Source organism: Botryllus schlosseri, chromosome 14, assembly GCF_051294905.1.
Source record: "Botryllus schlosseri isolate E-star chromosome 14, Bs_hap1, whole genome shotgun sequence".
Lineage (NCBI taxonomy): Eukaryota > Metazoa > Chordata > Ascidiacea > Stolidobranchia > Styelidae > Botryllus > Botryllus schlosseri.
The window spans coordinates 2,199,784-2,223,939 of NC_137249.1; the positions used below are offsets into that span (position 1 = coordinate 2,199,784).

General features: G+C 41.6%; 1 protein-coding gene across 1 annotated transcript; it reads right to left on the bottom strand.

Moving 5' to 3' along the window:
• Window positions 1–2,216: 2,216 nt before the first annotated feature.
• Window positions 2,217–23,683, bottom strand: LOC145455047 (hephaestin-like protein). The gene is given in 22 exon segments (XM_080333003.1): window positions 2,217–2,464; window positions 3,006–3,141; window positions 3,282–3,461; window positions 5,185–5,311; window positions 5,558–5,683; window positions 6,806–6,933; window positions 7,001–7,178; window positions 7,735–7,873; window positions 9,191–9,326; window positions 10,339–10,500; window positions 10,676–10,806; window positions 10,894–10,973; window positions 11,808–12,003; window positions 12,540–12,711; window positions 14,545–14,671; window positions 15,784–15,981; window positions 16,401–16,507; window positions 20,297–20,412; window positions 20,872–21,062; window positions 22,209–22,279; window positions 22,282–22,355; window positions 23,296–23,683. Coding segments are annotated over 22 exon segments (3,108 nt in total). The 5' UTR covers window positions 23,466–23,683; the 3' UTR covers window positions 2,217–2,301.
• Window positions 23,684–24,156: the final 473 nt, after the last annotated feature.

A 24,156-nucleotide genomic window follows, 5' to 3' on the forward strand; every position in this document is an offset into this window, starting at 1 on the left:
TTCAGCCATGACGTCACGAATCATTAATTGTGACGTCACAGTGGATATACATTAACAATTGAAAATATAGGGTCGACGAAAAAGGCCTCCGACCATAGTGTCATAAACAGACCAAAATGTATTTAACCGGGACTACATTGTTACGCCGCATTTCTACTGTCGACGATCATCATCATTCCCCGTACCAATGATCTATATCTACATGCTGTTACTGTTGAACCGACGACGACTTAGAGGGTTCCAGTCACCCCTCATTGTATACGTCGAATATATATTGGGTGCAAGTAGTCCGTAGGCCCTTACTACATGTTTTTCGAAGGTATTTACACAATTATGGCATAATTACACAACGTTTGAAAAAAACACATTTTTTTTCAAAAGTCATTTAAAAAAAAATGCTGTTTAAAACATGTTTTAAATACCTAAGCATTTTAAAACAATATTTGTTTTAAATGCAACCATACTTGTAGCAGTGTAGCTATACGCCAAGGTGGGTGTTCGATTGGAAGACCATCCAGTCGTTTCGACTCTTTCCAATCATTTCATTAAATCGCAATCTTGTGATGTTTCAAAATGACGAAATTATCAATAATTTGGACTGAGCTAGCATATATTCATGCACCAAACAGTATACTGCTTGATAATTTATCAATAACTCTAAAGTCTTGGATATGGACAATGTAATAGTCACAATCTATGTCCCAACGACTACAGCCATGATGTACAACGTAAAATAATATGCGAAAATATAGTGATTACGTCTTACAGCCATCGAGATGGGAGCTCATGCAACATCTTATAGCTGCTGGATTGAAGGTGAAAGGTAAACATTGTTACCGCTTGATATGGAGTCGGGTGAGAGTCAACACGGTGGCCCGGATGGACACTTAAGCTTCAATATGGCGTAACTGTGTGAACAAAAGACTGTTGCTATACGCGGATAATGTGCGGCAGTTTCTCAATCCCTTATCTGTCTCCTTCACGTCAGTTACAAAGTAATAAATTTCATTCAGTTTTCGATAAACAGAAGTTGTTGTTTGGTCATTCAAAGTCACTCTTTGGCGACACCTACTGACTAAGCAAGTCCACCAACTCATCTATTCTCGTTTTCTTGAATATTTGGTCGAAATGAAATTCTGAACAATTGTAAAGTATATAAACAGTACGATGTAAGCGATGGAATATGACAGTCCTGTCCCTTGAACTATTATATGGGATTGGATGCTGCTTCAAGTGAACTCTGGTTACGAAACCATACAGGGGTGTAATGACTCAAGTCCGACTCGAGTCACGATTTTCTAGTGACTCGACTTGACTCGAGTCATTTTCTCAAAATACGGAAATGACTCGAATCAATCTGTTTATTGACTCGAATTGGACTCGCGTCATTTTGCATGACTCGAACCAAGTCATATGCCTCGAGACTCGGTCGGCCAAGACCAACATTTGATTGTAATTTCGAAGAAAAGTAACCACACTATTGGGACTTCGTCTTGGTACTGGTAGGCTACTTGAAAACGAGACCAGAAACTCCTAAAAGCGAGGAAAATTAGTATAGGCTTTTATAAATGAGAACCATTCGATATCACCAAAAAGAGTTATAAAAAGTGGGTTTAACAAGACTTTAACTGGAAACTGAACAGTCGACACAATGACTAGGACTCGGATTCGAGTCATAATACCATCACTCGGACTCGACCCTCTGCTCGCTAACTGGGACTCGGACTTGACTCGGTGGTGAATTGAAAATGACTCGAGTCAAAACTATAAAAGTTAGATTGACTTGCGACTCGGAGCCTTGTTACTTGGTTACAACCCTGAAACCAATTTCTCCTTATCTTAAACGGTACATGCAGGACCTAGGCTACTTGTAGAGACCTACATATGTACAAACTACTGGATTTTCTAAATCCGCATCTACAACTATAAGACTGCTTTACAAACCAGTAGTTAGTTGACCGTCAACTAACTATATTGCCAGTTTATACAAGTTTAACGCACAGTAATGATGCTGGTTCGGTTCTTTTATATGGGAAATGCATTGCTTCGCTAATAGGTATTTTCACCTGTCAAGACACAATGCAACAGACGAGAAGGTGTGGAATAGTCGACACACCAAAATCTGTCAATCCAATTGCTCATCATAGTAGCCACCAGTATAGAGCAAGGCACTCCAAACCACACAAAACAGTCTTTTGAAGAAATGACAAAAAGCGTACGAGCATAAATTCAGAATTTATTTCAGCCTAATCACGAAAGTAATTTATGACAAACAAGTGATCCCATTCACACAACATCGTTTCATTTCGGACGAACTGTGTAGACGGCGTTCATTCCCGCAGCCACGTGATCGTTTACGTGACAATGCACCAACCAATCCCCGACATCGTCAGTTTTCATGACTACAGTTCCCACTTTTCCAGGGAACAGATTGAAGACATCGCTGTGCGTCGTGTAGTCAGATCTGAAGTAATTGCAACGTACGAGGTAAGTTGAATGATACCAGTGGTGACCTCTGAGGAAGGCGAAGTAGTCGGTCGCATTGGGCCTCACTAGCGCAAGTAGATAATTATGTTTGTCTATAATTATATTAGGCTAATTAAGCTAAATTTCTGTAATCTAATTCTGATCTAAAATGCGAACTGTTTCTATGCTTTAATTTCAATTCCAATGTAATTTCTGGTTTTCTTGAAAATCCCACCTAGAACAGTAGCCTATAGCGCAAAGCGAGCCAAGCCTGGTGTACAGACATTTGACATTCTCGTGCATGCTTATGAAAATGAACTGAATTCGATGTTTGGGGTTTTTAACTCTAGTTCGGAATGTGATTCAATGTCCAATTTTTTGCGAATTCAGTATTTGTAGTTCTAATCTCATTTCGGTCCAACTCTGTCTCGGGGTCCTCGGTCGATTTATGGGATTTAGATACGCCTCACTTGTTAGGAAACTAAGTATTTTGCAGAAGACTCCACTGACGGAGCTTACTCACGGCGCATTCGACTTACGTGTAATTAAACGCGTGTCCGTGAAAGTGTACCGTGTGCAAATCGACTTCGTTTCCAAGGCCGATTAAATGCCACGCTGCCGAGTCACCTTCTCTCATTTCCAGCCCCTCTAGATTTCCAATGCGACCATTAATTGCTGCAGAATGAATGATAAGCATGTTAAACACCGCCTATCCCTATGTGACTGAACTGTGAAACAGATTTCATTCATTTTATTCGATTGTATGCCCATTCTATGAACGAACCACTCAATAAAATAATGACCCCCCCTATTACCATGCATCAAATTGCTTTCCAAGAACTCTTCATTGTCCTTATCAAATACGTCCGGATAAACCTCTGCAAATTCTTCGAGATTCCTGTCCAGGTAGCGACTCTTGCTTTCGTCGAAGACAAGAAATAGCAAGAAGAATTCCGCGTCAAACCCCCGAGTTAATCCGCTCTGTGTTAAGCCTCCTGAAAGAAAACGTCTGTAGCAACATTTTACGACTAGAAAATAGTCAGGTTTTCCATATTGGATTAGAATTAGATCACCGGTGTTTCGCTCTGATTAGTCTGATTCGGTGTTTCTGAACCTTTTTAGCGCTCGCATCACTTGAGCTGCAGGAAGTGTTTTTCTTACCCCCTTCCTGGATCGAAAGAGCACTTTACCAGGCTGACCCCCAAAGCTGGTCTGGAGCCCTCGTAAGGTTTTCAACACAACTTATTTGAAGTTCAGGGGCGGAAAATATTTCAGCGACTAGAGATATAAATATCGAAGGTTTAGCCCAACGTGCTGTGTTTTGGGATCCAAATGATCCGGCGCCGATCTCACTGGCAATGCAGATTACGTGGTCGTCAGTACACCGAAATGTCATAGGTCCTGGTGGTCTGGTGTACTGTGGTGGAATTTATGGCCGGAACCTGACAGTTCCTCAACGGAGGGTTTCACACTCCTGGAGTAAAGTACCCCCACGACCTCAAGCGAACATTTTCTCAATTCTGACAAAGGCTAGACTCATTTCTGCAACTGGTGATTTCTTTTTATTAGTCTACTATTCCTTTGTCGGAGGGGATGGTATCCAAATTGAAAGCAAAAATTCCCTGGAAACGAAATCGCGCGTATCGCGAAGAAAATCACTGATTTGAGGAAAGCAGCCCAATAACATTCGACTTATATTGATTTGCGAAATATTTTTCGTTCCTAAATAGCGTATAACTTCACAATGCATCTCGTACCTCATATACTTTAGTGCTTCGTACCGCCAATAAGGCGTTCACGGACCCTGGTTAAGAGTTAAGGTTAATTATACCACAGTGAGTTATCTAGGCGTCCAAGTATGGTCGCTAGGATTGAAGACGGTCCATCACACCATAGATAACGAACCTACGGGTGGATGTGCAACACTAGACTGCATGCTTGGTCGACCAGAGTTCACAAGCCTCGTAAACAATATGGCGATGTTGTAGTTCGCGACCCAGTGCGCGAAATTAATTAAAAGTGGTATTGAGCGAAAGCTACTGTCACGCTGACTGATTGCAAAGTCCAAAAATTAGCCGCAATACAATAACCATAACAATGAGCTATTGCCGCGCTCTGATTTTTACTGGCTAATTGATAAAATGGATAGGTTGCTTAATTGCACATCAAATTTAGTTCCCCTTCAACCCGTAGAAGCGCAGCTATTAGAGGATAGAAAATATTGAATTTATTTAAAAGCAATAAAAATGTTTACAAATTTTACTGGCTATACCCCATGAAATTGTTGGGTCGCCTAGAAACTATACGTACAAAATTTGGCTCAATTCCGATCCGTAGAAGCGAAAGTTTTGCAGTATAAAATTTTGTCACTGAAAAAAATAGTATTTACGGTGGGAAATTTTATCATTTATACAGGGTTGTAACCAAGTCACAAGGTTCCGATTCACAAGTCTAATTGGCTCGAGTCAATTCCAATTCGCCACCGAGTCAAGTTCGAGTCCAACTCAGGGAGCAACGGCTCGAATCCGAGTCAGATTGTGCCGGTAATATGACTTGGTCCAGTCATGCGCCATGACTCAGTACAAGTCGAGTCAACACACTAAATGATTCCAGTCAAGTCCAGTCAACGAAAGATTGCGACTCGAGTCCGACTCGAGTCGAGTCATGACTCGGTCATCACAAGTCTGCATTTAGCTACAGTGTAATGATCCGCCATACCTTTCCTACATATCCTAAGAGGTCCGACTAGTCCGCTGTAGGGATCCTTCTCCACGTCGACCCGCGACCCGTAGACTCCCACGTTGCAAGGGGGCTGATCCGGGCCCGGAATCATTGCCCTCGGGATCTGTGCAGATATTCACACATTGATACCCATTCATGTTGACGACTACCCTAAATAGTCGTAATTAGTCACAAGTCATGCACAAGCAACCATGCTCATTGCCCGTATACCACGTAGTTACTAACCGATAAAAACAGGTCGGGCTCTATGGTTAGGGCTCCTTATGATCACCATACTTTGGACAACCGTTTTTGAAAATGAACGCATGCACTTTTTATTCATCGCGAGATAATCAATCCGTATACATACCTCCCATATATATGTCATCCTAACCGGGATGTCGGATCCGTACAGGTAGGTGGCACGGAATTCCGTGACCTTCAGCCCTTCTGGATGGAGGTCAACGGGTATGTTGGTGAAGTTCGAGAAAACGACCTGAAGAGGAAACTTGAAATATTGCAAGTGACGGGAATGGACTTGTGTACTGGATCAATAACACAAGATAATGCGAATTACCGAATTGCAAATGAGCTAAGACATAGGCTATATATTGGAGACCGAATCGAAATTTCAAAAGGACACAACTATGTTAGTCGAATCGCTCCGCTATGTGAATTATTCATACGTGTATGCAGAATTGCAGATAGCTTTCTTCACTTTTGCGATTTATGCGAGTTATGGGGTCTGTAATAGAGATTTTAAGTTTTTTTTACGATTTTGTTTGTCGCCTGGAATCTATAAAGAAAACTTATGAAGGAAAGAGCAGGGTTTGCAATCATCATGCTACATAAGGGCTCGAAGGCCGGAGAAAATTCTGAATTTTTCGGTTCATCGGTCCAAAGTTGGACAACGAGAAATCTTCAACATTCCCAAGTCAGATTAGAACTATAGAATTACAGAATTCGTAAAAACTTGTAAATCGAATTATATGCCGCATTTGCAGTAGATACAACAAAAATCATGTTCAGTTCATATCAAACAAGAGTTCCTTCTCATAAGCACGAGAATGGCATATAGAATTAGATAAGTGGGATTTCGCTCTACCAGGTCTAATCCAGCTGTTCTCCGACTTTTTTAGACACGCCCCCCCCCCTTGATGATAGGGAAAAATTCCGCGCAAATATTAAGAGCAACAAAAACCAAAAACAGCAAGCAAAATCCCAATGCATAGTTTGATGGCATGGTTGGTTTTGTGTTGAGAGAATTCTCAAACATAAAGTTTGGACTACACACGGAGCAATAAGTATGTATAGATGATTGACAGACATGCCATTATAGCACCAGGTAACAGCTACACAAGTATACACCAGATAAATCTTAAGAGACCTCGTCTGGTCGGTGCAGGGCAATTATTACATTTATAATAGTAATATATTTAGGATATTTGCCGATGTTGAAACTTGGAAGTTTCGGCACAAATTAAATTCATTTCGAGTTCAAGAAACATAATTTCTGTCAGATGGCTTCGCACCCCCCTTTAGATGCTTTCACGTCCCAAGGGGGCGCCCCCCAATTTGAGAACCAATGGTCTAATGAGACAACTGATCGTCCCACTACCTTGATTATATCTCCTTCTTCCGCGCTAATAAGCGGACCCAATAATCCGAAATGTGCCGGTTTGGGTTTCCGGGCATTAAAAGTCGAGTCAGTGTATTCGTGATAGACAGCTTTCCAATACCGCGAACCTGCGTTGAGAGAACAGAAGTGAAGTTTGGCGCTAGACAGGGAACGATTGAAACAATATATGTTTACCGATGAACCTTCCTCTCTCTCGTTGGGTGAAAGCTGACAAATCGTGGTTCATAACGTCTTGTCCAGTTGGAGAATAATCCCATATTTCCTCCGAAACGCCAATGTAGTATGTGCGGGTTGCTATTGGTTCGATATATTCGACATTTTCCGGGGATTCGGCGTGAAAAATATTGAAGACCTAGAGAAATGATTTTGACACAAAGTTAAAGTTGCAGTTCGCCACAATATATAAATGAAGAGACTTTAGGAGGTACCGAATTTCAATATGCGAATATTTTCGTCATAAATACATTATCGATGCAACGAGGGGCCGTGTCACAAACAACAATTCACTACTCAAAATGTTTTGTGTTCTAAACATTGCATAATATAGTCATATTAAAATAAACCCGAATATACGAATATAGAATCATTTATTACGGCAGAATTCGTGACCGTTGCCTGTTCGTATTCTGAAGCCGGAACCAAATATGCGAGATACCTTTCAATTCTCTACTAGTTGCTGACGATTACCCCTTAAGAGTGTCAGCCGAAAAATACTCGGTTTTGTGCATCAATACGAACATATTATTCAATTGTACATTGGTAATATATATATATGCCGCAAATAGGACAGTTATTGGGCTGAGCAATAATATTTGGAATAATTAATCTCTTCCGACTCTTGAAAGCTGTAACGATACCGGAAATGTCGCTTTTTATGATATGCAGACTAGTGAATGGAGCAGCGTTACCGAGAAGTACGTGACCATTCCCCCGACCAAATGGTCAGCGACGTGGCAATATGCTAATGCCCTCATTGGATAAGTTGGAATGATCCGAGCAGACGCGGTGGTATGAGGAAACGCGGACAAAACGTTTGTGTATTCATTCCTGCAAAAGATATGCGTGATCACGCTTCACGAATCAGGTATGGTCTCACATAACGGTAAGCGCCACCAATCAGACTCGGACAACTAGATGATTCTCGCTGTATAATTATAGAGGAATTAGTGCAGGGCTGACCAACCTTTTCAGCCAAAGGGCCACATTCAATTGACGAACTATTGCGCGGGCCACTAGCCGCGCGAAGCGTGAAAATTTTTTGAAGTTCATAGGTCAATAATATTGTCACTTGACTATATTGCGGGCCTGTTGTATATCGCTCGGCTCAGTTTGCGAGGACTGGGCTATTCGGCGCATGGACATATCGATATCGAAAGCTGCGACCAACATGCGACAATTATTTCGTGCCTTGGTTTCATAGTCGACGGTCTCACTGCGAGCGGAAACGCAATGTCGCATATGTTGAACGACACTTTGTCTTGTAATCGCGCATATAGTTAGACTCAATCTGATACATTAGGTATTCTTCCATTTTCACAAAAGGGCAACAATATTAAAAACAAGAAATCGAGTGACATCATGTTGCACCAAGCTTGTAGAAAATTATTACCTTTGATAAATCTATCGCAAATTATTCTGCTTTATTGTAGTGTACGAAGATATTCCAATATGTGAATGGCTGATGGATCTGTCAATGCGTCGGAACTGATATTTTAGTAATCACCTCTCAAGTGTTGCGGCCAGACTAATCAAGTTTTTAGTTCGCCTTGCAAGTTCACAATCTGTGCAATCCATTTTTGATGATATTAGAAATTTCGGGTCACTCAAAACCTTCTCGCGGGCCACGGCTTGGCCGGCCCTGAATTAGTGCAAATGCCGGTAATCTAATTCTAATCTAATCTGTGAAATGTTTTAATTTTAGTCTAAAAGCTGGTTTTCCTGAAAATGCTACCGGAGAACTGCATCGTACGAAACGAGTCAATGCACATGCACATGCGCAGACATACATTTGCCATTCTCATGGTTGTGGGAATAAACTTTGATTTTTGTTCCATATTTCTATAATTTGGAATTGTATTCAATTACCAAGTTTTTGAGAATTCGACGCAAGCGACGCTCGGTGTACGGACATTTGCCATTTTCATGTAGATCAGAATCAACTCTGGTTGGATGCGCACCGACTTCGATTTTTGTTGTATTTCTTTCCGATTCGGGATTGAATTCATTATCGAAGTCTCAATTTTTCTAACTCTATACTAATTAAAAAAAACGGTGTAGTTCTAATCCTAATTCAATTAGCAAAAGCTGAAAAATTTCAAGTTTCCCAACTTTGCCTGCAATTGGTTCGAGAGACAGAAAACTTACCGGAATTTAAAAGCCAGGCCTTCGATGGTGAACGAGTGCATATCGACTTCGGCTCCGATAGCCATGATGTGAATGTCGGATTGTACGTTAGTAGGAGCCGACAATTGCAAATTACCGTACATCAGTCCGTTCATAGCTGCGAGAAGTTGGTCGTATACGCAGTGGTCAATCACGGGATTGTAATGACTCGAGTCCATGACTCGACTCGAGTCGCGGTGTTTTGGTGACTCGACTTGAATGGAGTCCTTTTCTTTAATTTTGGAATAAGACTCGACTTGAGTCAATTTGTGTATTGACTCGACTTGCACTCGTGTCATTGCGTATGACTCGACCAGGTGGTGTGACTCGAGAGGCCAAGACGGGCCTTTCATTTCAACTTAAACGAATAGTAAAGCTAACAAATTATTGATAATCCGGCCATCAGCGCCAGTACTTGCAATATAGGCCAAAATCTGTTAAGAGTGAGGAAAATGAGCATATTGCTAATACGGAGCATTCGATATCACTCAAGTAGAGTTGAATAGTATATCCATATTAGCCGTTCACACTTTCATTTGTGTGCCTTGGAGTCGACTTTTATCAAAATATACACGAGCCAAGGCTGTGTCAACAAAATGAGTTTGTGTACCATCTAAAATAGTACATTGAGCGCTCTCGAATTCGAAATTTCATGCTCGAGACGTCATATTTTGTGATACGATTGTTCATATAGGATGTTCTTTTCCATTCTCTACTAGTTGCTGACGATTACCCCTGACGAGTGTCAGCCGAAAATATTCGGGTTCATTTCAATATGAATATACTATTCAATTGTGTATTGCAGTTCTGTAGGCCTACATCCAAATAGCTCTTCAAGTACTGAACAGTGAACACAACGACTTGGACACAGACTCGACTCTCTAGGCCTACTCCTCGACTTGGGATCGGACTTGACTAGTTGGTGAATGCGAAATGAATCGAGTCTATAAACTCAGACAGTGAGATTGACTTGTGACTTGGTTACACAACCCTGGTCAATCGTTATTTAGCAAAGATATAGGTTTTCGTGAATCTGATTTAATGATCAGCTAATCCAGATAATGTATCTATCTACGGATTGAATACGGAGCAAAGTAATGAGCTCTCATCCTAAGACATTTCGAACTTACAATGCATCAAGTTTGATTCCGTGAAATCGTCATCCAAGTCATTTCCCGGTGCGAGTTCGGACATATTCTCCTCGAGATAATGGCTCGAGTTTTCGTCGAACACAGTCAGTAGTATGTACAGTGAGTGCAGATTAATACGATTCAAATATTCATTCAGATGTCCTGAAAAAACAAAATCGCACAGATTTCTTCAGCATCACATCTATAGGCCTATAACAGTCGGGACATTGTCTCATTTTGTGTGGTAGGCCTATGGTCATTAGGGGTATTAAATATTTAGGTCAAAGCCATATGCACCCGCTTACAGACGTGGTACACTTTATGATGTGGGGCATACCTCGTTTGCAAATCAAGATTGGCCCGACCAATCCCGAGTTGGTATCTTTAACAGGATCTACGCTGCTGGTATAAATGTAAACGATGCAATTGGAATCTTTCGATGTCGGAGCTACACTTTTGGGAACGCTCCTATACAGAATAAAATTCTCGTCAAGTCACATCCGAAATTGACTTGACCGAGGGTCGTTTGAGTGCAACATCAAAGACGATACCAACCATTCGTAGGTATGAACTTCCCCTGGCCCAACGGGGGATGTGTCGTGATAGAAAACCCCGTGCGGTTCGATGTTGTAGGTCTGTAAAACGTAATCTTTTCTTTATATGGAGAGTTGGACAGTAAGAGAGCTTTCAGCTTTCCAAATTAGATTCGAATTAGAATTACTGTATTCGCAAAAACTCGTAAATTGAGCTGAATTCCTGTTTACAACCAACACCAAGTTTTGTTCATATCAAATCAGAGTGCATTCTCAAACGCGTGAAAAGGGCAAATGTGCGTATATGTTAAAGACCTCCGTTACTACTATCATTAGTACGTTCGCCGAAGCGGCCGGGTAGCCTGGTACGAAAGAGACAGATACAGCATGAGACATCACTACTATAACTGTCACAGGGAGCAGTATAGAGCACGGCTACCACTCGGCACTCGCCTTATCTGGGCTCCTCATCGCCGATCCCACTGTACTAACAGTGTGTTTAAAAGCCCAGACACAGAGCAAGCCACGCTCTCATAAAGCTGGCAGCTGAGACCCGAAGACGGACGCATGCAAGAGAAACAGTGAAAGAGTGAATACGCTGATTGAAAGTCGTCCAACGAGGAAGATACATGACGTCGAAGATACTCACTATACGATGAATATGAACTGTAATATGAAACTGAACTGTACCTATATCTGTGTCGTGACGCACAAGGCCTAAACGGCGACAAGCGTCACTGTAATACCCGTGTAATAATAACAATAACAACTCGGCACTCGTACACCAAGCTTGGATTCGTACTACATTATACACCGGTAGGTTAGTAAAAAAAAAAACAGAAATTATACTCTCATTAGAAGGAGAGCTTTCAAACATTTCACAAATTAGATTATCAGATTGATATAGTCACTCATTTGAGATCGAAGTGCCGATACCTGGCCTCGCGCTCCATTTCGCAAAACCACCTCCACGGTATCTCCCACCTCCGCTTTGATCAGCGGTCCAAGAAGACCCCACGAGTGATGCTTTGGAAACCGACGTTCAAACCGATCGCTGTATTCGTGATAAATCGCCTTCTTATACGTTCCGCCAATACGGTTTTCGCCTCGAGCAAAAAATGTTGCAGAATTGCTGCGAATACAAGCTGAGTGTGGAGTTGAGCAAATGCTGATGATGATCTGTCGTGGATATTATCCTCGATGTTCATGAGATTTCTTTTGTACAATCGTTACATCGATCCGCACAGTCCAATCCGTGAAATGAAATCTCCTAATAATAGGCAACGTCCCAGCACGCTGATAACCGCCTATTGTGGTGCAGGCTTCAGCAGGTTATAGTTTCGGTTCAGTTCAGTTCATTGATGCAAAACACCACATGACTGCGACAAAGTTAAGTCATACAGGAAGAAGTCGTTTACTTATCGGAAGTCATCATATGGGGGAAATACTGATCGAAAAGCACTTCAAAACTTGATAGAGTTCGACAATTTATCATCAGCTCAACAATTGCTGTAGATATTGCATATATATGAGGAAATATAAGGTGAGGTATACATCGTGTAGTAAATATGGCAATGTTTGCAGGTGGACGGTCACTCATGATAACAGCTAGACGAGATATCATTAGAGTAAATGAACCCGTTTAGGGTTCCAACATCTTGCACGCACCTATCTGGATCCATTAGACTTTTCATAGTAGTGATATCGTATCCCGTCGGCCCGTAATTCCACATATCCTCGTCTATGCCGATGTAGTAAGTTCTGCGAAGGCCCGTCATTTCACTCAATATCTCTTGCTCTTCTCCGCACTTGCTGACATCGAAATTGGTGAGCATGCCAGCTGAAAGGTTATCTCGCACGTAGGATGAGGCTCACTCAACCCTTCTTACCTATCTACCTAATCTCATTACCTGAGTTACTCTACTCTACAGTTCAGGTGAGTTGGCACTTGGATGACAACAGCAATATGCAACCGCCTCTATGTTATACACAGGACCGCAACTGCCGGGGGGTGGGGGGGGGTGTAAGGGGGCCCAAAATTATTTTATGAATGAACATAAATTATAGAGTATTTTTTTGAAAATTTGTGCAACTTTTTCCAATTTTTTTCGCGCCATTTGGCGCGATTTAACATTTAAGGATTTGTAGAAATAAGGCATTTCGACGTCGGCCATTACCATACCAAATCATATGAAGTTTAGGCCAACATGGGACGCCGAGAAGTGTGCCAAAAACTTAAGCAGCGAGAAAACCTTGGCCGAAAAGGACTGCCCTTATGTTGACCGAAAACCTCGATATATTCATGTCTATGATTGTCTATTGGCGCCCAAATGACTGGTTTCGAATCTTCCTGTCCAGGCAATCTGAACCCCACATAGGACAAATGCCATCCTGCAGAGAAAAATTATTTGGCAGTGAAGACATACCAATTTGAAATCGTGTGCCTCTTTAGTACCCATGGGCGATTTCGATATCTTTTCACATAGCGGACAGGAGGTCATGAAAAAGCAACACGTGAACAAGTAATTGTGACAACAAGCCAGCTCGAATATGTTTAATTATTACTGCGGGCCTTAAATTTTCCAAGACAGCACCTCACTCAGCTCTGCCGTTAATCTGACGAGGTGGGCTGAGAGAGGATAGAAAAATTATAGCAATATATATGCAATTACCAATATGATTGACCGATTCAATCATGAACTGTGGAAAAATTTTGCCAGCCAAATACACTGATTGCTCGGTATAAGAAATCACCCTTATCCGTCAGGTTTATCACCCTATGGGGCCCAAAATCATGTTTTCTTTGAGGGGGGGGGGCTGACGAAGTGCTGTTTCGGCCCTGGTTATAAACAGTACAATATCACATGGATAGTTGGATAGATGGATATTCAAGGGCCGCATATAGGCTTACATATGGGTGGATTAGTTAAAATATGGCAAGATTGTGTGCGCGTTGGACCAGCGCTGTAACTAGGTCATAAGATTCCGAGTCACAAGTAAATCTGACTTTCATAGTTTTGACTAGAGTCAAGTCGATTCAGTTTCAATTTCAATTCACCACGAGTCAAGTTCGAGTCCAAGACAGGTTGCGAAGGATAAAATCCGACTAGTACTGTTGAGACTCGAGTCCAAGTCAACAGGTTTTGCTTACTTGCAATACTTCATTAAGTTGCTTTGATTTTAGACTATTTCTACGTCACAGTTTTCATTATTTTATTAGGCTTAGAATACATACATTTTTAGTTACGCGGGAATCACTACTCCTACTTGTATACTGAAGTGAGAATTTATGTTACTTCTACTTGAGCGCCAACAATGACTTTACTCTTAACATGTTTACTCAAACAGATAAAAAAAGCTTCTGGCCTGATTTAACTCGAGTCATATGACTTGTTCGAGTCGAGTACAAGTCGAGGCAATACACAAAGTGACTTAAGTCCAATCGAGTCATTTCCATATTTAAGCCAGTTTCTCGAGTCAAGTTAAGTCACCGACAAAATGCGACATAGGTCGAATCATTGCAACTTTGAAATGACAACGGTATCCTACCGCTACACTGTACTTCTATACACAGTACAATATGACACGCATATTCTAAGTTACCCATATAGACTTATATAGACGGGTGGCTAAGTTAAAATATGGTAAGTAGGTGTCCGTGTTGGGTCTATACCTGTGACGTGATCATTCACGGAACACGAAAGTTGAAATATCCCGGGGTTATCTGCCGTTAAAGTCGCGGTGGTGAAGACCGCCGGAAAAATGTTTATGGTATCTTGCCGATGTCCATGAGTGATGATCTTGAGAATGACAAGGAATACGACGTATTGGTAAAGGTTGATGCAGCAGAATCCAGGAACGCAGTAGTTGCGACCACTATCATTCTATTTATATTTAGAATCAGGTATGTATTATTTGAATGACAGCATCCGACCAACATAGACCTACAGTTTCTTAGGTTGCGCACAAGTCAAATCACTGCTTCGATAATAAGAAATTAACCAAAGTCATTCAAGCGCGAGTGACGTCATTTTACCCATTGTTCCCACCAGAGATGAGCAGTGGACTGGATCGGACAGGATTGTAAATTTTTTTCAGAATGTTGGATCCGTTTGGACTGGAACTTTTAGCATGTTAAGATGCGCAGTTGCGCACACGAAAGCATCGGCGGAGAAGTGAAGCCAACTTTCTGTCATGGCACTAAACACAGCGACAGCTTTTGGCAAACTTGATGAAAAACATGTTGGTTGATGTGGTGCTGCCATATACGTCTGGGTACACGCAGTACAAATGCTGTAAACTTCGTCATCATAATTAAACGTTGCATCAAAGCAGTGATATGAAGAATTTATATATCCCTGCATTAAATTAATTGTAGGAGTGTAGTAGCTCGGCTATATCTTGCGATTTGAGTGTCCGCCTAACGCCTGGTTCTATAGTCCTTGCTATTTCATGTAGCAAACTCTTGGCAAGTTTGTTGTGTTGTGACCCCACTGAAGTAGATTTAATTGTTCGCTATTTCTCCTGTAACCTATTGTGATGATTGAGGTATTCATATGCCTCTTGCTAGTTTCGATCTGCCGTCTTGTTGGTCAGACACGGAATGAAAATTACTGTACGGAGTACAATCCAATCATAGGCTACTGAAGAATTATACATATATTTTATATTTCAGGCCCCGGTTCCATTACACAAATTTCAATCATTCTTTGGAACTTGTTGGACTGTATAGAATATATAGATTCAACAAAACAATGGAACGGGATGGAGTTGGAATAGTATTTTTAGATCAGGGTGGACTAGGACTGAATTCGAAACTTTCAGAGCTGGACGTGAACTGGAAAATATCTCAGTCCACTTGTCAGTGATATATATACTATGTAGATGAGGATGCCCTCGAAAGTGTCCCTACCGTTTGCCCGTGGAAGTGCAAGGCATGCATGTCGACTTCGGTCCCCAGACCGAGAGCGTAAACCGCAACCTTCTCTCCCAAGCACACTCCCAGCCCTCCCAGATTGCCGAACATCCGTCCGTTTATACCGTGCATTTTGTTGCTCTCTTGGAAATCCTCAGCGCTCGTGTCCACGTCGTCAGGAATGTGACAATATTGCTGGCAAAAAGACAGATCATACACAAAATGGGAGCAAGATCAGCGTAGCGCGCTAATAAGTTGAGCTTTCATCTCGTTTCAAGAGTAATTTAACAAATCATTTGTAATTAAGCCTTCTCGGATAGGCTACTGTCATCGACTCATCGTTATATAAAAAGTTTGCGAGTCGCTAGGTTTAGGTTATTTACGATCAGTATCCGATGTCGCATAAGTAGGCCTGATTTTAAATTTAACCTTGCTACGTTCGTTCTTACGTCGTGTCCTACGCTTGTTCGGTTATATATTTGTGTAGCTCTGATTTGGAATGTGGATATTGTGTTGGGTGGCGTTTGTATTACAACGATTATCGTCAGTAGATAGACATCGTCATCAGACAGACTTCTCCCCTTACAATTCGGCAACAGAGGATTCAGACTCACATCGATGTTTTCTCTCAAATACCAGCTTTCGTTTTCGTCAAACACCGTCACAAAGATGTACCACTCTCTATCCACGTCACTGCGTTTGCCATTCGCATCCAGAACACCTAAAAAAAGCAACACGTCGCCTCAAACTCTAGACCGACGGCTCTCGACCCTTCGATTTTAGAGTCTAGATCAGGGGTGGGCAAACTTTTGAGCTCGCGGGCCGCATTCAAAATCTGAATTCATTCGCGGGCCGCACTACATAAAATTGGGATTATAGACCAAAACGCAATATTGATATATGATTATATAGTGAGGACATGGAGACAATATATGTGCTTATTTAAAACAAGCCAAACGTTGCTTTGATGATATCGTTCACGCGTCAGAAACATATAGTGGCAAGATTTCATAGGCAGGCGGACCTCAATAACCAATTTGTCAAAACTATAGAGATAAAAGGCGGTTGGCCCGATTCTTAGAATAGGATTGAAATATAAATCTGTGAGCAGTGATCTGTTCATAGGTTTACTAATTCCACTTTTGGCTCAGTTCCAGGACACACAATGCTGACAGCATCATAACCATGTTAGCTTCAAACACGCTTCTACTATGTGTAGATTAAATATAAATACCCCCATTCCACGCATACAGACAACGAATGTACCTAAGACACGCCCGAATCGGTTTTTTATAAGCACATCACTGAAATAATTAAAAATAAAGTGGGCAATCTGAAATCTCACTGGTGATCCAAATTATGTCAATCTCGTTGCAGCTATCCCGCTGTGATATCAAGTATTTACCTTAGATCAGTGGTTCTCAAACTTTTAAAACATGCCCCGCCCCTTATGATGGTCAGAGATTTCGCGCCCCCTTATCGTCATATCACAAAACGCAACCAGGATGCTAGCAAACCTAACGAGTAGTTTGATGGCGCGGGAGGTTACGACTGTGGATGAGAGATTTGTAAATATGTAATTCAGACTAAATACATAGCAATAACTATGAGTTGGATGAAAATCGCGCGGAGCGCGAAAACTTTTTTCAGTCGGGCTCAGCTTCGCGCCCTTCTCAGATGCTTTCACACCCCCAAGGGGGGCGCACCCACCAGTTTGAAAACCACTGTCTTAGAATTATCATGGTGAAATATAATAAGAGAAAGTTATCAAGTCCCTGCATTAATTCGATTTTTAGTACGCATTTTATCAAATTTTTAAAAAAGTTTCTTTAGACTCTCGCGGGCCGCACAAAACGGCGTGGCGGGCCGCATGCGGCCCGCGGGCCGTAGTTTGCCCACCCCTGGTCTAGATAGACCATAGACCTAAAAGGAATAGCTGCGAAACACGTGACTGCACGCTTCCGTCGCTTGGGCAAGTTGACATCACTAGAAAATTCTCGTAGTTTCGGAAACGCTTGTGGCAACATTTTAGTTTGCGTTCCGAGCGAAAAATCTTCTAAAAGTGGTCTTGGACGAAGGCAACTGTCGCACTGATGCCGTAAATATATATTACAATCTGGTCAGACACTGCAAGTGTTGCATCAAACAATCGGGGCGCCGTAATACAATAACCGTAACAATCACCGCTGATTGTTAGCAATAGTGCCTATCTCTGGATGTGTCTTGCCAACCGATCGCTCAGTCACGTGTTTCACAACTATTGGTAGGTTAGCTATATGGTCTAACCATAGTGTCCTACATGGTGTGGAGTGTGGACAGTGGACACAAGCAAATCTCACTGCTCAGTGAAATTGGTTTACGTCACACTTTCCATTTGGTTAAAGGCAATTTGACGGTAATTTTGGACCGGCTTGCCGAGCATCAAATATGATAAAACGGGTATCAATCGAAAGCTGCCGCTGTACTGATTACGAAAATATAAATTTTATTTCGCTCATGGTCCTGTAACGCCTACAATCATCCTCGATTTTTTTAATTGTTATGAAGAGTGGTAGAGTGACGCAACAATGCTGTCTGGCGAAACGAGAGCGTAGCTCAAGAGAAGATGAGTGGCTGCGCGGCGAGAGTGAGTGATCAGCTGGCGTCGCAGCAATGGGCAATGAGCTTGTGTTTCGAAGCGCAATCGCGTCGCAGAGAAGCGTTGCGCTGTTGATACTTTCTATGGGCGCTTCGGTAGAAGCAAGCACACAAATTACCAGCCTTTCCTCAACTTGTAAGGGTAGAACTGAGTCCACGGAGTGCATAAGGGCCCTACGAATTTTCGCGCATTGTCATTCGACTTACAGAGATCTTTCCGTTTAGGTAGCTCAGGGATATCCCTGAGGTAGCTGCATACATTGGATATGTCAGATTATTATGATATCGATTGTATTAGCCCGTTTGTTGTTCCGCGAATGCAGCAGGCGAAATTCTGATTAAAGGTTTACAGCAGGAGTGTCGAACTAAACTGGGGTCGCGGTCCGGATTAAATCCTTTATTAGATAGCTTGCGGGCTGGATTAGTCAAATGATTCCCAAACTTTACCACCAGATCCCTACCTTTATCATTCGCTGGAATGCTCTATTGCCAAGCCTAGGCCTATATAGCCCTTGTCAGGAATATAGGAGCTTCAACTTAACGGTGACGTTGGAATTCAGTTTATCATTTTTCAATCACCATTCGGATTTCTCTGAATGCCGGAGACCTTTCGCGTTAGAAGTAACACAGCGGTATCATTGCCGCAACACCAGCTGAGCACTCACTCTCGCCGCGCAGCCGCTCCTTTGCTCTGGAGCTACTCTTTCGTTTCGCCAGAAACCATTGTTGCGTCCCAATGTCAATCTCCATAGCAATAAAAAATTAGAGGCTGATTGTGGGGGTTCCAGGGCCATGAGCGGAATAAAATTTATATTTTTGTAATCATTGCTGCGTCAGCTTTCGATTGATATCCGTTTTACCAAATTAAATGTTCGGCAAGCCGGTCAAAAATTACCGTCAAATTGCGTGTAGCCAAATGGAAAGTGTGACGTATACCAATTTCCCTGAGCCGTGCGATTTGCTTGTGTCCACACCATATAGGACACTATGGTCTAACCCAGAGGTTCTCAAAGTGAGGGCATGAAAGCATCTGAATTGGGGTGCGAAGCTGCGGTCAACTGAAATTCATTGTTATTGGACTGCGTTACTGCGTATATACATATTCGAGAATTCTCTCACCAACAGTTATAACCTTCATGCCATCAAACTATCCGTTGATATTGCTAGCATTCTGGTTACGTTTTGTGCGATGACGATAAGGGGGGCGCGGAATTTTTCACTATCACAAAGGGGGACGTGTCTAAAAAAGTTTGAGAATCACTGGAACTCTAAGCTGAGCTGAGTCGAACCTCAATGACGCATGCAAACCTGCAAAGGTACGTTCAACTCGATTCACTTTATTGCTACAATTTTGATCATTTCAATACACCACAGGACTGCGATACAATGAAATATAGGAAGGAGTCGAAACGACCTGTAGTAGTCTTCGAAATCAGACACCCACCGGGCCTAGACTACGTAAAAAAGGAGGCATGCACACTGAATGAAAAGTATAAGAAGATAATATGAAAGGACTGGTGACAAAAAAGGTGGCATGTGTCGGAGGGCGAGATCGGTATGTCAGAGGATTAACTAGTATTGATTCAGTAGAAAATGTTTGTATTTCGACTTGAATGTTGACATGCTCGATGACTATCGGATAGCCGGCGAGATACTGTTCCACAAATCACGTCCGGAATATTTGACAGAGCGATGATAATTTTTGTCTACCATATGGTAGTTGGACGACGTGGACGCGTGTGTGTCGTACTTATGCACTTTCGATACTGAGGTAAAGAAGTTCTTGAAGCTATCGGGGCTTGTCCCGCTCACCATTATAGTATTGGACGATTTAGGAATCATTGATCATTGATCATCGCGTATTGAGGCCTACCTTTTCTACAAACAACGATCGGTCCAACCAGTCCAGCGTTAGTGTCCTTCGGAGCATTGACGTGGGAGTGGTAGGCCCAGCTAAGACAAGGCGGGTCGTCCGATGTCGGGCCAAACCTGCAGCATCAATTTTATTATATCGGTCTCACCGATGAAAACCAGAGTGGGAAAACTACAAAAATTTCATCTTTTCCAATTTAGATTAGAATTAGAATTACAGCTACAGCTACAAATTTTTTGTAACTTGGATTGGAATTAGAATTGGTGAATTCGAAAAAGATTGAAAGAAATTCTGAATTAGAAAGGTATTCGACAAAAATCGAGTTCCGTTCATATCAAATCAGCGATCATTCTGATAAGCATGAGAACGGCAGACGTCTCCAGTAGCTTTTGCAGGAAAATCAGAAATTACATTAGAATTAATACGAGGAAATAAAAACATTGAACCAATTAGATTAGAATTAGATTCACTCTAATTGGTCTAATTAGACATTTAGAATTATCTATTTGTCCAAGTTTGGTGGAAACCAGTACATTCGTATAGTCTCGCACAAATCGAATTTCGACTAAACTTACGATGGATTCACATCCCATACGTAGACATGTGTATCTTTTGGTGATATTTTGTCATCCAATTTCTCTCGGTCGGTCGTTCTGTCACGATATAAAGCTCCTTCGTGGCTTTTGTTATAGAAAACTCCGTGCGGGTGCATGCTGTATGGTTTAGTTGCGTTGTTCCACACGTGGACAATCATTCGATCTCCAACCTATAAGTTCAAAATATAGCTATGCATCGATCCAACAATAAAAATGATAGCGTATAGCAGCAGTGCGCCCGGCTTCTGGGAAGGTAGTTCGTGGATTTGAACCTAAGTCGGGTCACACCAAAGGCTTGCTCAGAAAACTAGTATACTTGGGCCCTCGTTATTCTCGTAGTGAGTTGAGATAACGATGTTGACTCAAAACCATGGTTGTAATGACTCGAGTCGCGATTCTTTGGTGACTCGATTTGACTCGAGTCATTTTCTTAAATATGGAAATTGACTAGACTCGACTTGAGCCAATTTTTGTATTGACTCGACTTCTACTCGAGTCATTTCCTGCGACTGGACCAAGTCATAGGATTCGAGATCGGACGGCCAAGTCAGCCATTTCGTTGTAACTTCGAAGAATGGTAAACTTCCACATTATTGGATTATCATCTAGCAAAGTGGTTCTCAAACTCTTTTAGACACATCCCCCTTTTTGATAGTGAAAATTGCGCGTCCCACTTATCATCATATCACAAAATGCAACCAGAATGCTAGTTATCCCAACGGATAGTTTGATGACAATGAAGGTTATGCATGCTGATGAGAGGATTCTCAAATATGAAATTTGGTCCATACACAAAGCAATAACTATGATTTCTATAGTTAAATCGCGTGGAGGGCGGAAAATATTTCAGTGACCGCAGCTTCGCGCCCCCCTTCAGATGCTTTCAGGCTTCCCTTCGTAAGAACCGGGTGAAATGGCCACTGTAACACGGTAACTAAATATATCTTCGAAGACCACACATAATTTTCCTGTCGCTTCCAAGTAGACAAGTAGTTACTTCTGATTAAATGCTTCCCAATACGCGACTCGTCGACCAAAGCTATTTACTCGAGCACTTTTGAATTTCCACTCCCTCTTGGAGTATTGAGCTGTCTTTGAAATTGCTATTTTAATTTAAAAAACTGATGTTTATACTGATCCAAAAGTGCGAAATTACTGACATGCCGAGCTGGCCCGTCCCGCTTTGGTCGTGCGGGCAAAGGCAAATATCATAACCCTATAGATATTACCTCAGACCTCTTTCCATTATCAATGGGAAGCGGGTTGTAGTATTTTAGTAATGAGTCAAATGGAAACGGCAAATCCTATTTCCAAACCTCAGCTTTCAAGGGTGGTCCTGAAATTCCAAGATCTTCTGAGCGGTGAGATTCGTGAGTGTATCTAGCATGTATCGTCGATAAACCGCTTTCTTGTACCTATGACCGATGGTAGTTGCTCCTCGTGATGTGAACACGGAGGCATCCCTGCATAAGTTGATTGATGCCAATCACGGTGGTAACCAAGTCATAAGGTTCCGAATCAGAAGTCAACCTTACTTCAATAGTTTTGACTGAGTCAAGTTGAGTCATTTTCAATACCCTAATGAGTCAAGTCCCAAGTCCGGTTACAAAGGGTTAACTTTTTTCAAATTTTTGCAGCTATTTGCTAAAATTGTTAAGTTGGCTGGCTAAAACACGTTCTACGCAAATTTTGGCTCAATACCGACAAGTCGAAGTGAAGCTATTAGAATGGCAAATTTTGAATTTAATTTATATATTTTACTGGCTAACCCTTGAAATTGTTAAGTTGTCTACAAAAACCATGCAAAATGAATTTGAATCAATTCCAGCCCGTATAGAAGTGTATTTATTCGAGTTTTTCATTAATAATAATTCTTGAATCACCCTCAGAATATACCATTTTTTTCAAATCCAAGATTAGTTGGAATTGAGCGAAATTTGCTGTGTGTCGTCTATTGGAGAACTTGGCAATTACATGGGGTAGACTGTAAAATTGAAAACAAGTTTAGTTTTTTTTATAATAAATTCAAACTTTTTCAACTCTAATAGCTTCACTTCTACTCTTTGGAATTGGGCCAAATTTGTTGTGCAACGTTATTTTAGCCAACCTCACAATTTTAGTTATTAGCCGGAAAAATTTCAAAAAGAATGTTATTTTATATGACCAAATGTGCAGCCTCGAGTTCAAGTCATGTTTAACTCATTTTCCACAGCTCTGATTGGGTGAAACGAATCACTCGCATTCATAATGTACTCATTTTTCGGACTCTCTATCAGTCAGTAAAGAAATATTTCTACTTGACGAAGTATACTCAAGTTTTGCTTACTTGTATACCTCCTGAAGCAGTTATGATTTGAGACTTTTTAAAATATTTATTGTAATATGAATATAACTTAATCATACTCATCTTCATCCAGAGGAATATCTTTCATCAAATTTTCTCCAGATGGCGCGTAATCCCATTCGATCTCTTTGATGGCGACATAATATTCTCTGATTCTTCCTTCGGCTTTCCCTACTCGGAGCAGCAGCAATGGTAGGAACCAAGTTACCACTATCCTATTCAAGATCATGGTTCGCTTCTGCTACGGCAAGGAATTAAATGATGGTACACCACAGCAATAATTACAGTAGATACACTTCCTTGTCTACCCGGAGTCTTTGACAATCTATAGCAGAACATCATATTCCCATAAATAGTTTGATTGACTGCTGCAGTATAGTAAACACGAGCAAGCCACGACACGACCAATAATGTTCGCTACGTCGATCATCATGCGCTGCACATTCAAAATCAAAGCTTATTACCGATTCAGTTTTTCCATGAGTCTACCAACTCAACCACAATCATCGCCATTTATTACAAGACGTGGAATCGCTGCCAAGATCACGTCCAGACGCTCTTTCCGAGTAGATTGTACAGTTTCGGTCTGGGATCATCGATGAAATCATATCCGAGTATAATTCCAAGTGTGGGCTCACGTCTACTTTCGTATGATCTACGGAGAAAGTACTTTTTCATGCCACTTGGTAGTCCAATTTAAGGGTGTAGTGTAGGCCCATATGTATTTTACATACTCTTAACGAAAAAAAGCGTACGCAGTTACGCCTAAAAGGTGTGCTACGAAAGCAGTACCTTCCTCAGAATTCAGGAAACCCGTTATTGGGGTGCTGATCGAATATTTCACCCAACTTGTTAGCGAGTGAACAGTATTTCCTTGTTTATGTGTATGCTTTTACGTAATGACGTAGTAAAGATATGCA